Source organism: Diabrotica virgifera, chromosome 5 (assembly GCF_917563875.1).
Source record: "Diabrotica virgifera virgifera chromosome 5, PGI_DIABVI_V3a".
NCBI classification, from domain to species: domain Eukaryota; kingdom Metazoa; phylum Arthropoda; class Insecta; order Coleoptera; family Chrysomelidae; genus Diabrotica; species Diabrotica virgifera.
The window spans coordinates 75,639,549-75,652,981 of NC_065447.1; the positions used below are offsets into that span (position 1 = coordinate 75,639,549).

General features: G+C 32.9%; 1 protein-coding gene across 3 annotated transcripts in view; it reads left to right on the forward strand.

The window, feature by feature from the left end:
* LOC114326685 (F-box/WD repeat-containing protein 1A) overlaps window positions 1-13,433 on the forward strand; it is a 321,344-nt gene that overhangs the window by 118,385 nt on the left and 189,526 nt on the right. Inside the window, exon 1 of one of the 3 annotated variants that reach the window (XM_028275096.2) lies at window positions 11,454-11,577. The exons of the other annotated variants lie outside the window; for them this stretch is intronic. Coding sequence (XP_028130897.1) covers window positions 11,539-11,577 — 39 coding nt within the window. The 5' untranslated portion in view covers window positions 11,454-11,538. Of the gene's footprint in view, window positions 1-11,453; window positions 11,578-13,433 lie in introns of those variants that run through there. 3 annotated transcript variants of the gene reach the window in all.

The following is a 13,433-nucleotide window of genomic DNA, read 5'->3' on the forward strand; positions in this document are numbered from 1 at the left end:
CTTCTAAGCAAGTATTTGTTGGCACTCTCTTGTCAAACATAGTCATTCATATATTGCTTTCCGATGCTCTTAGCCCAGGCAAACCAAAAAAAAATGTTTCAACTTATGACCTTTTCCAAATCAAAGTTTAGGTGAAAAGAAATAATGATTTTTTCGTGAAGAGTAGACTTCTAGTGATGGTTCGGGTGAATGCTTTTCTTGCATGGTTATTTTTCATACTATGGTCTCATAAGTAACCTCCTCTGAAATGAAGAACATGTTTTTCCAAACAAATATTTTATTTTACTAGATATGATATAGTCTCCTTTTTTGCTCAATACAATGATTCCAGCGATTTTCCAACTTCTTTATACTGACCGAATAATAGGATTCTGAAGCTGTGCAAAATATGTGTTTGTTCCATCAAGTATTACTTAATTCGAGCTGAATTTTTTATTTACGAGCCATCTCTTTAGATTTGGGAACACATAATAATCGAAAGGTGCCAAATCAACAGAATAAGCCGCATGAAAAATCAATTCGAAGCCCAACTCATGAATTTTTGCCATTATCATAACGCTTTTGTAATAGCATTGGAGCAAAGTATGCTAAATGTGCAGTCACTCGAGCGATTTGGGGACCTATTGGGTTGTAAATAGTAGGTCCTAAAACCAAAAAAAGTTCAGTAAAGTTTTTCATTTTAGTGGGCGCTTGCCATTTTTTAATTGAATTTTCCATTTCCAACAATCGTTTTTTCAGATTATAGCGCCATCTATCCATAATTCGAAAAAATGTTTCGAATAAAAGTTGCTTATTTTTACGTAAAGAATCCAAATCTGGAATAAAAATTTAAGACTCCTATTTAAGATTTTAAGGTAACCCCCCACCCCACCTCCGTGGGCGGTCGAGTTTGGTACCATTCCATAGATTTTTCAAAAATATTGAATAAGTGTACTTTGCAGTTTTTCCATCTAATGTTTATTTTGCGAAATATCGCGGGATTTGTGTTTAAAATTTTAAATTTATCCCCCACCCCTCTCCTTTGAGGGTCATGTTTTGTATAATTCGATAGATTTTTGAAAAATACTGAACAAGTATTTTTTAGTTTTTCGATCTAACGTTCATTTCGCGAAATATTCGCTTTTATTTTGTGAAACTTTTTAACTCACCCATTTCCTTACGCCCCGCTCAAATCGTCAGATTTTTGAAATATACACTCTTTTGCAAGTACTTAACATACCTTATCTTAATCTGACAATTTCGAGTATTTTTAAGGATAGATTTTTTTTTCGGGCCCCCCTTAACGAACTCCCCTGTGTTAAGAACCAAATGGTAGAGGTACATCTGCAAGGCACCAGGTTTGTCCCCATATGATAATCTGACGCGCTCGAGTAACTGCAAAAATCCCCGCTTGGGCTCCCCTACCATAAGTCGGTTCATTGTCTTGGAGAGTGAAACGAAAACGATGAGCTATCCCATGATACTATGACAAGAAGATATGCACACTTGCAATTCTAAATTCAATGACTGGCGCATGACGTCACTGCGAGACTAAACCAGGGAACTTGTTTGTATCTTATTTTGACGACAAATCATATGGCAACGATGTTTCATTAGTATAAATGAATAACTTGAAACTTGAACTGTTAACGGTGAGTGGCCCTCGATGCCATATGTTGCACTAAGAATTCATAACTAGTTACTTTATGCGAATACGTGGTTTTAAAATGCATAATTAATTTGTAAAATTAATTGTAGAAATATATGAATCTACGATTTGATTGTGTACATTACAAACAAAATAAATTAAGCTATAAGACATAAATTAAATATTATGCAAAGCCGGTAAAACGTAAATAATTTGAAAAATAAACGAAAAGCGTGTCATACTTCAGACTTTATGAATATTATTTATTATTATTGATTTATTTAGGATATTATTTGACAATTTTTATGATTTTTCTCTTGCGGATATTATAATTATCTTTAATATTTTTATTTAGCATCCTTATTTTAAAATACATTTTACATCTAAAAAAAAGTAATTTTTCGTCGTCACTGAGATTTACTTGTTTTGCGGCTTCTAATAAATTTTTCAGATAATGTTTACTAATTTTTAATGTACTGCGGACTGCGATTATAAGTACGAAAACTATGTTCCAGTTCACTACATTTAGTTACAAATTCCAGGGTTGGTTTTAGTAAACTACCCTCATAAACGTGGTTTACCCAAGTAAACGATTTATCGTTAGCATCCGGAATCCCATCGTCTTAACGTTCCTACAGCTGGAAGGGAGTAGCCTTTTTTTCTTAATAAACGATAGGACCTTGCCCATGTAGCGTGCAAAGAAATTGCTGAAGCAATATCTTCAATTGACCACTTAATTTGTTTTTAGTTTTTAATTTTTTTAACTGCCCTTTAGTAAAAATTATTTCTGTACTTTTTTCCTCCTTATATCTACTAAGAAGTTCCTTCAATTTTTTATTTTCAGTTTGCAAATTCTTTATTTGTTCCAAGGCTTTTTTGACTATGTTCGTTTCCACTTAAATTAAATAATTTTTAAGTAGATCATAACAAATATATATTACGTAAATTTGTAGATTTTAAAAATAGGATTTTCTCTTACATTATAATTTGAGTAGCGATATCCTTAAATTTTGTGTCGCAAGTTTCTTCTACTGCTTGTATTGCAATCTGATCTAACACATTTGACATTTCAGGTTGTAGTTCATTTGTGTTTTCTCTGTAATAAAAGTTAAATATATAAAGTATTTCATTTCATTGCCATATTCGTAGTAAAAAATACATCCAAAATTAGTTATTTATCGAGCTATCAAAAATAAAGTGTTACTTCGATTTCCGAGTTCTATTAAAATGGCCATTAGTATCTATAGAAACATTTTGTCTGTCGTTGAATTGTGTATAAAATCAAAATACTTACATGTTTTTTAATACATTTCTTATCTCTATTCTTCTTATGCGTGTATTTTCAATCGATGTTTTAGCACTTGGGATCTTTATCAAATGAAGAGAAGGTATTGCATCATTTCTTAACTTCCACTTGTTATCAGGTAATCCCAATAGTTTTTCTTTTAAACAATAGTCATCTTCTGTAAAATGTTTTGAGCATAATATTCTCGCGGTATCTACTTTTACTACATAAACGAATAAACAAAAATCTCATTCAATACGTTTTGAAGCAACACGTGAGAGATAATTATTGTATTAACACGAATGAACATGAACACAAATGCAGAATTCAACTTGGCGCCAGGAAAGTTGTCTCGGGTTTACGTCACAGTGAGCGATAGGGATGCAAGACCATCATGCGCGTTGATTTATCTTCTTGTCATAGTATCATGGAGCTATCCCAACTAATTGAAACAACATTAGAAAATAATATCTCTACCAACTAAGATAGCTATCGTTTACCCTAGCTTAGCTCAGTCTCTCAGGGTGTGTGTTCGTCTTGTCCTAATCTTAGATATGAACTTTGAAAATTTAGAATGAAAGCTAACAAAATAGTATTTTTAACCAATCATGTTTATTGTTCATAAAGATATAATAAAAATGTGACTTATTAAATGCATTAACAAATATATTCGAACTCTTGCCAAAAACTAACAATTCTTGGATTATACTTATGCATGGCTTGTGGTACTGGTTCGATGGTAACTTCTTGATGTCGAATGGTACTACTGTTGATTCTGCAACGGGCTCTGGGGTTGTAGGTCTTCAGGGCCACCAGGCCTACAGGTAGTGGTTGGTTGCAGTATAGATGAAGTTCAATGTTGCAGTCTAAATGATTTTGTCCTCGTTGTTCTATCGCCGGCGATTGAGGGTTGTTGAAACTCCCGGAGGGAGAACGGTGATCTTTTATCCCAAAAACTAGAAAATAAGACACATATCAAACATCAAGAAGTGAAAACCAATATGTGCCAAGTCTGTCATTCTTTTAAGAAATAATTGTCAGAAAGAGTAGCACATGACAAGAATAAATTAAATGGAATTAATGTGAGGAGAATAGTTAAATTAGTTGATTACTCACATGCATATAATATGTAAGTTAAAAAGATATATTTAAACTAAAATACCAGAGCACATGCTTTGACATTGTAGGTTAGGTTAGATACGTAAAAATGATTATAAAAAGCTGTTAGATGTAAAAATGTAATTAAAATATGATATGTAATATTCTTACCCCAAGAGAGATGATTGTTGAAATAGAAATGTTTTAATTTTGAAGCTTCTTCGGCTTTTATACTGAAATTAATTTTCCACCACCATACTGAGAATAATTGAGAGACGAAGTGTCACTGCCATGACAGTGGGACGTAGGAGGTGGCAGGCATGCTCCGTATTAAAAGGCAGAAATCTACAACCTACAGAGTAAGGATATACGGGGTACGTTCAGTATGTTCGATTGATGATTTAAATAAAAAGAGATATTTAAATAGAAGGTAATAAACGAGGGCGCCAACGAGTTTTTAACGAAGAAAACTGCTAAAACAAATACAGAAGATAATTATTAATGAAATATTAAAGAAAATAAAGTAAAATAATTATTTAAAAATAAAATATCAAAGATGTGACATTTGCAACGTTACCAGAGGCAACACTTTTTTCTTCTGCGTATGAGGCTGTTTCGCACTGAGTTCAGTTTGTCCAATAATGTACAATAATATTGGCTATTGATAGTATGTATTACCTTTTCGAGATAATCAATTAAAAGTATGCCTTTGCAATCATAAAATACAATAGTCATAGCCATTCCGACCCATTGATCGACTCTTGGCCGCTTCTGAGCACATTTGCCGGCTTGAGTCAACTGTTGTGCGTTCATTTTGTTCTCTGGTGTGTAGTAGTGGATCCAGGTTTCATCAACCGTTACCAATTGACTCCAAAAGTCTGACGGATTGTTCTTCATAAGGTCCAAACACTGCTTATGTTTAGAAGTGGTCACGCATCATGTTTTTGGTCAATGGTCAGCAAACGCAGCACAAATCTACATGATTATTTCGTTCATATGAGATTCTGACCAATAGAAAGCTACAGAAATAAAAATTAAGATGATTATTTTTTAATGATTGTAACTTCCAATCTTATAGTAAGATTTTTGATCACGTGTTTAATTCTGTCCAATCAGATTATTGTTGTATTGGTAATTTTCTACTGTAGAAAATTACAGTGAAAATTCCACACCTGTAATTTTGAACCAATCAAAATACGTTATTTTGACAGATCACCATGGCAACGGAGGTATTTTATCGGAAATTTTTTGCTCGTGGGGTACCCAACAGCGAATTATAGTGGAAATTTTTTGACGTTTACAATAACAGAACATTTTTGACAGACTGGTTTTTATTTGTTTACATAATTTAGTTTTGATTCATTTTCTATCACTTGTAGTTACTCAAAACTTATGTAAAATTGAAGAATATACTATTTTCTATCTTGAAATGGTATTCCCATGCAACTACAATGAGTAGAAATTACGAATTTGAAAGCCTAGATAATTGCTGACAAAGCTATGGCGCGCTATTAATCTGTTCATGCAGCTTTGGATTTTCAAATGCAAATTTGGTGTGGAATTTTATTACCGAATACCACGCGAAGTCAAATTAATATCCGGAAATTTTTTTTTGATCATGAATATTTTTAGAAAATTTCCCTCGTCTGCGACTCGGGAACAAAATATTCATGATCTCAAAAAAATTTCCGGAAATAATTTGACCTCTAGTGGTATTACTAGTGATTATTTCATTCATAGGAGATTCTGACCAATAGAAAGCTACAGAAATCTAAATTAAATCGATTATTTTTTGATGATTTTAACTTCCAATCGTATAGTAAGATATTTGATCAGGTGTTTAATTCTGTCCAATCAGATTAAAATTATACTGAGAATTATCTACTGTAGAAAATTCCCGATAGAATTTTTTTAAGTAGATTGTTTCTGTTTAATGGCAACCAGTTTCCTTGTTTTGACAACTGTCACATTTAAGAAAATATCCATAATATACGTATTAAAAAATAATCTTACGAATATCACACGACAGTAAGAATAAATAAGAAAATAATGCTTCATTTTTACTCAAATTTGTTGTCATTGGACAATAGCCACTCGAGCCCTGCGGGCTCTCGTGTCTATTGCCAGACAACTTTTCGAAAAACTATCGCATTATTTTCAATTTATTCTCACTCTCTTGTGATATTATACCCGATAATTTTTGATAATTTCCCGTCGTCAAGTATATTACGTCAGATGCCCTTCGTTGCTACGAAAAAATACATTCAGTGACATTAACGACAATTAATGTTTTAAAAATTATAAAAGTGATGACTTTCAACCGTCAAATTAATATTTATAACAACTGTTTGTTTAATTGTACTAATTTGTACTTACATAAATAAAGTACAATAAAATTTTGGTTTTGAACAGTTTTATTCATGAAATAATCGCAACAAATTGCACTCGATCTCTAAAATTAATATAGAGTGTTTGCCCTCGTGACACTTTAGACATAATTTACTCGCCATCGGCTCGTGAAATTAAAACTGTCAAAGTGTCACTCGGGAAAAATTCAATAATTTTAGAGCTCTTGTGCAATTACTACTGAGAATTTTTTTTAAGTAGATTGTTTCTGTTTAATTGCAACCAATTTCCTAGTTTTGATAGCTGTCACACTTAAGAAAATATCCATAATATACTTTTAGTTCTGCATCTAATGTCAAATTGTCACGAGGAGAACACAAATAGGCAAATTTAAGCGCTTGATTTACTTCGGTAAGATTATTTCATGAGTAAAACTGTATTTATAAATAAATTAGCTAATATTTTATTAATATCTTCATCTAAATATTTGCTAAACTGTGCTTTTCACTTTGACAAGTTGAAAAATGTGTGTCACATTAATTGGGATCAATGTCACTGACTGTTTTTCTATAAAGACTTGAATTTTATATATGTAAGTATTAAAAAATCTTACGAATATCACACGACAGTAAGAATAAATAAGAAAATAATGCTTCATTTTTTCTCAAATTTGTTGTCATTGGGCAATAGCCACTCGAGCCCTGCGGGCTCTCGTGTCTACTTCCAGACAACAAATTTTCGAAAAACTGTCGCATTATTGTCAATTTATTCTCACTCTCTTGTGATATTATACCCGATAATTTTTGATAATACCCCGTCGTCAAGCATTACGTCAGATGCCCTTCGTTACTATGCAAAAATGAACATTCAGTGACATTAATGGCAATTAATGTTTTACAACTTGTCACAGAAACACCAAGAACACGTTTAGCAAATATTCAGGTGAAGATATCAGTAAAATATTAGTTAAAATTATTTAAAAAGGCAGTTTTATTCGTGAAATAATCTCAGCGAATTATCCCCGATCTCTAAAATTATTATCGACTTGTTGGCCTCGTGCCACTTTGACATAATTTCACGACCCTGACATAATTTCACTCATCTTCGGGTCGTGAAATTAAAACTGTCAAAGTGTCACTCGGTATACAAATCGATAATCTTAGAGCTCTCGTGCAATTACTACTGATTATTTCATTCGTAGGAGATTCTGACCAATAGAAAGCTACAGAAATAAAAATTAAACTGATAATTTTTGATAATTACCTGTCGTCAAGTATATTACGTCAGATGCCCTTCGTTGCTACGAAAAAATACATTCAGTGACATTAATGACAATTAATGTTTTAAAAATTATAAAAGTAATCACTTTCAACCGTCAAATATTTTTAACAACTGTGTGTTTAATTGTACTAATTTGTACTTACATAAATAAATTACAATAAAATTTTGGTTTTGAACAGTTTTATTCATGAAATAATCGCAACAAATTGTACTCGATCTTCAAAATTATTATCGAATTTTTGCCCTCGTGACACTTACACATAATTTCACTCCCCTTGTACTAATTTGTACTTACATAAATAAATTACAATAAAATTTTGGTTTTGAACAGTTTTATTCATGAAATAATCGCAACAAATTGCACTCGATCTCCAAAATTATTATCGAATTTTTGCCCTCGTAACACATTCACATGATTTCACTCCCCTTCAGGTCGTGAAATTAAAACTGTCAAAGTGTCACTCGGGAAAAATTCGATAATTTTAGAGCTCTTGTGCAATTACTACTGATAATTTTTTCGTGTTGAAAACTTTGTTCAAACTATGACTAGTGCGTTCTTTGCCAATTCCTGTTTCCTCTCCTAGTTCACGCACCTTCACAGCTAGAATAGTTTTGAATACTTTCTTCACATTTTGCGGTGTAACTGCATCGGTGGGTCGTCCAGTACGTGGTTCACCTAATGTAATGTCTAAGGGAGCATTAATCCCATAATATTTATCCAGCTTTTCTTCTGTTTCCTTCGCCGTTTTATTTCTCAGATAAAAATGTTTAATGAGAGATCGAAAATCGTTTTTGTCCATATTTGGTTTGTTCTAATTTTATAAACAGGTCAACTTTATGCAAGTGTTAAACATATACTAATAGCTGCGTTGCACTAAAATTTGACATGTACCGGGTGTCCCAATAAGAATGGCTCTCGGCCATATCTCAGGAACCGTTTATAGTACAGCTTTGAGAAAAAAATATTTATAACAAAAGTTGCCTCGGGAAAAGCCTGGAAATTATTTTCATAATTGTAGGTTTACCGCCAGAGGACGTAATTGAATATCAAAAATTAAAAAATCAAAATTTTACAAAATTGGCTTAATAAAAGGGCACTGGGAATCCGATCATCGTATTCTTCATAAAATTCTGCGCATATTTGATTTCACAAGTTTAAGTCTACCTTTGCAAATAAGAGGTGGGGGTGAGTGGGAACCTTCTTATGAAAAATTGGCTGTAAGTCCGGTTCTGCTAAATCGAATTTTGCAAACTTGGTCTTGTTGAAAACGGCTATTTTTCGTCAATATAAGAGTTATAACTTCGAAACAGCCTATTCAGTAATATGCCAGCTAGGAAGCGTTATTTAATTATTTTCAGAACTCTAGTTTTCTTTGGAAAATATTAAATACAAGTATGCATTTTTAATCCTGTATTACAAAATTAGATCAAATTAGCAACAGAATAGCGAAAACCGCATGTCGATACCTTTTTTCTGTCTAGAGATATCTTAAGAAACGTGTAAATTTTAAACCTAACCGTTACTGTCACCGGTAAACGAAGTTAAGGAAAGGTAGTGTGCTGTGGAAAAAACAAAGAAACATTTTCCAGATCTCAACGTATTATATAATTAATTAAAACAACAATAAGACAAGTAACACTATAAAATATAACAAAGAAATAAAAACTACTTAGTGACGACATAAATGTTCAAATTATTGCCCATAATTTTTGATTCAAGCATTTACTCTTTCAAGAGTAGATTGAACAGCAGTCTTAATTTCTGCTCTCGAAATGCTTTGAATGGGGTTTCGTATTCTCTGGATCATTTTTTCTCGTGTAGGCCTAGCTGCAAAAACAAGGTCTTTAATCCGTCCCCATACCTAAATAAAAGTGAACTACCAAACCGTCCCCACACCAACCAGTTAAATCTGGTGATAGTCAGATAATTGGACCCTTTCTTTTCGATAATGCTATTATTGGTGAACGCTATCTAATTTTTTTAAGGAATGAATTGCCTCTTCTTCTGGAAGATGTACCGCTAGCAGTTCGTAGGTCCATGTTGTTTCAGCACGATGGTTGTCCCGCGCATTTTTCCAGAGTAATAAGATATTTTTTAGATTAGTCATTCGCTGATAGACGGATAGGACGTGGCAGCCTATTTTTTGGCTAGCCAGATCACCAGATTTAACTGTTTTAGACTTTTATTTATGGGGGCGGATTAAAGACCTTGTTTTTGCCGCTAAGCTCACTACTCGAGAAAACATTATCCAGAGAGTAGGAAACGCCATGCAATGCATCGCGAGAGCAGAAATTGAGACTGCTGTCCAATATACTCTTAAAGAGTAAATACTTGCATCAAAAATTATAGGCCATAATTTGAACATTAAAGTGGTCACTAAGTAGTTGTTTTTATTTCTTTGTTATATTTTATAGTGTTGTTTGTCCTATTGTTGTTTTAATTAATACACGTTGACATCTAAAAAATGTTTTTTGTTTTTTTCCACAGCACACTACCTTTCCTTAACTTGGTTTACCGGTGACAGTCACAGTTATGTTTAAAATGTATACGTTTCTTAAGATATCTCGAGACAGAAAAAAGGTATCGACATGCGGTTTTCCCTATTCTGTTGCTAATTTGATCTAATTTTGTAATATAGGATTAAAAATGCATACTTGTATTTAATATTTTCCAAAGAAAACTAGATTTTTGAAAATAATTAAATAACGCCTCCTAGCTGGCATATTACTGAATAGGCTGTTTCGAAATTAAATCTCTTACATTGACGAAGAAGAGCTGTTTTCAACAAGACCAAGTTTGCAAAATTCGATTTAGCAGAACCGGACTTACAGCCATTTTTCATTAGAAGGTTCCCACTCACCCCCTCCTCTTATTTGCAAAGGTAGACTTAAACTTGTGAAATCAAATATATACAGAATTTTATGAAGAATACGATGATTGGATTTCCAGTGCCCTTTCATAAGGTAAATTTTGTAAAATTTTGATTTTTTAATTTTTGATATTCAATTACGCCCTCTAGCGGTGGACCTACAATTATGAAAATAATTTCCAGGCTTTTCCCAAGGCAACTTTTGTTATAAATATTTTTTTCTCAAAGTTGTACTATAAACGGTTCCTGAGATATGGCCGAGAACCATTCTTATTGGGACACCCGGTACGTATGTCTAAAAAAGGTTAGACTTTCTAGATAGAGCTCGAATGTTTTTTGTGAAATCGCAGTGCCCCAATCGACAAAAGAGCTTACTTATACGACCACCAGATATTACGTAATTCCGTATAACATACATAACGGGCTTTAATTTGATGCCTGAACCGACCTCTAAATTTATTTGCAAATTTTGCAAGTAATATACGAATTTCGCGGGTTTTAATTATTATCCCTCATATTAAACGTAACGAAATATTGTTGAATGCACAAAGCATGTAGCCGATAAAGAATTGCATAGCGTTCCGTGTCTTCATATAACACCTGCTTACACAACACTAATGATTATTTATGAACTTTTCAATTACTATCCAGTGAAACTTAAAGTATTCAATTAAGCAATGCGTTTACCTCGCGCTGAAGACCTTGTCCTTGATGTTGATGTTTCGTTTGAAAATTATTCTTTGTTGTGTTCACCAGGAGACTCTCACTGTGTTACTAATTTTGCCGAATTAGATAGGTTTAAGGTGACATTATGTTTATTTATTTATTTATAGTTTGTAGTGGTAATTGGTGAGTTTCGGTTTCGGTCAAGCAAAAGCTATTGTTTATTTTAGTGCAAAACAGGTTTTGTGTTGCATAAAATACTAAAAATCTAGAAAAATAATATTCCTTTAATAGTATATTGTGTTAATGTTAACATTGCGTAAAGTAGACCTTTTACACTATTGTGGAATTTGCGAAATGCTCGGCAGATGAGTGTCGCAAACAACGGAAATATAAAACTTATTCAGGTAAGTACTCGTACAATGCACTATATCTTTTTTACATCTTTAAATGTCATAGACAAAGTAGGGGACAAAAATGATAATTTTATTAATCATATTAACTTTGACGAAGTGTAATTCTATAATTCATCTTGGAAATATTAACATTATTTCATGAAGAGAAGTATCCATCACAAATGTGGTCTCGAGGTAACAAAGTACAAAAAACTCGAAGAAGTACCACAAAGTTTTTTATTATTAAAAAGGTCAAAAATGGACGCGTTTCGGCTCAGCAAGAGCCATCATCAGCATAAAGTACAGGAACACAAACATCAAAACTGACCAGAACAGGAAGGAGGAAGAATCAACTAGTTTAAACGACACATATTGTTACACAAACATTCATCGGTATTTGCTCTTACCGATGAATGTTTGTGTAACAATATGTGTCGTTTAAACTAGTTGATTCTTCCTCCTTCCTGTTCTGGTAAATTTTGATGTTTATGTTCCTGTACTTTATGCTGATGATGGCTCTTGCTGAGCCGAAACGCGTCCAATTTTGACCTTTTTAATAAAACACTTTGTGGTACTTCTTCGAGTTTTTTGTACTTTTATTCTTCAATTTATTACATTGCAGCGGTTTATTTTGTATCACTCTAGCTAAGGATATTAGAACTAAGTAAGAAAAATGACCTTATCCAATAATAGCAAAAAAGTATGCCCCCTATTCGTATTCTAATAAAACCCATTTTAATAAAGAGCCCATAAAGACAGGGTCACTGCAGGAAGAAATAAAACGTAGATATGATCTATCAAAAGTCACCGTAGGAAAGCTGGCCAAAATATGGAAGGACTCAAATTTCACGAACTCTAAAATTGAGGTTGATCAACTGGTTCATGTTCTCAATACTGATGTAGGCATGTGAATCTTGGACCCTAATACAAGCGGAGAGAAGAATGGTAGACGACACTGAAATGTCCTGAAAGAGAAGAACGTTACGACTTCCATGTACCGATCACCGGACAAATAATTTAATTTTAAATGAGTAAAAGTCAGCAAACGGCTCTCCAGCAAAGTCTACCGCCAACAATTAAAATACTTTGGATATGTTATGAGAGCAGACACAGAAAACATGGAAAGACTCATTATACAAGGAAACATGGGAAGTCGAAGATCACGATGAAGATCCCAACAAGATGGATTGATCAAATTACAGGAATATACAAAAGATTTATGCATGAGTTGAAAGAAATGATCAGTCACACAGACGTTTACGACATAATGACCATTACACTCCGATGGACTAGGATGGAAGAGAGAGAGAGAGAGCTAATGACATTAAATATTAAACTATTTTGTGGAATACATCACTTTAGAAAAAATAATGTTTAACGTGATTTTATTTCGTTATCTGAATCAACAGTACAATACTTTTATGGGCTCCGTGCGTGGCCATGGTGGGGCTAGACGAAACTATGCCAGCGCCCGTAGTGGCGAAATATGACAACTTTGGCGAATAATAATTAAATAATAATTTTTTTCAATAGATATTTCGCTTACCTTATTATTGCCGTTTTGATTTTTATTATTTATTTTTATATTTTCATACTGACTTTCTTTCCTTCCCCGATCTGGTGGTATATTCCTATCGTCGTCTATTTCCATTTTTTGTTACACACACCACAAAAGTAATAGTTCAATAGACCCAGCTAATGTTAAAATCTGGTAATAATAATTCACATTGCCTAATTGCTTTCGATGTACACTTAATTAATGTTAACACCGAAAACTAAACTATAACGAAAAAGTGAAGAAAAACCCTTAAAATTGATATTTTCTTCAGAGAACTTCCAAATATCCGTTTATTAATGTGACGTTTATT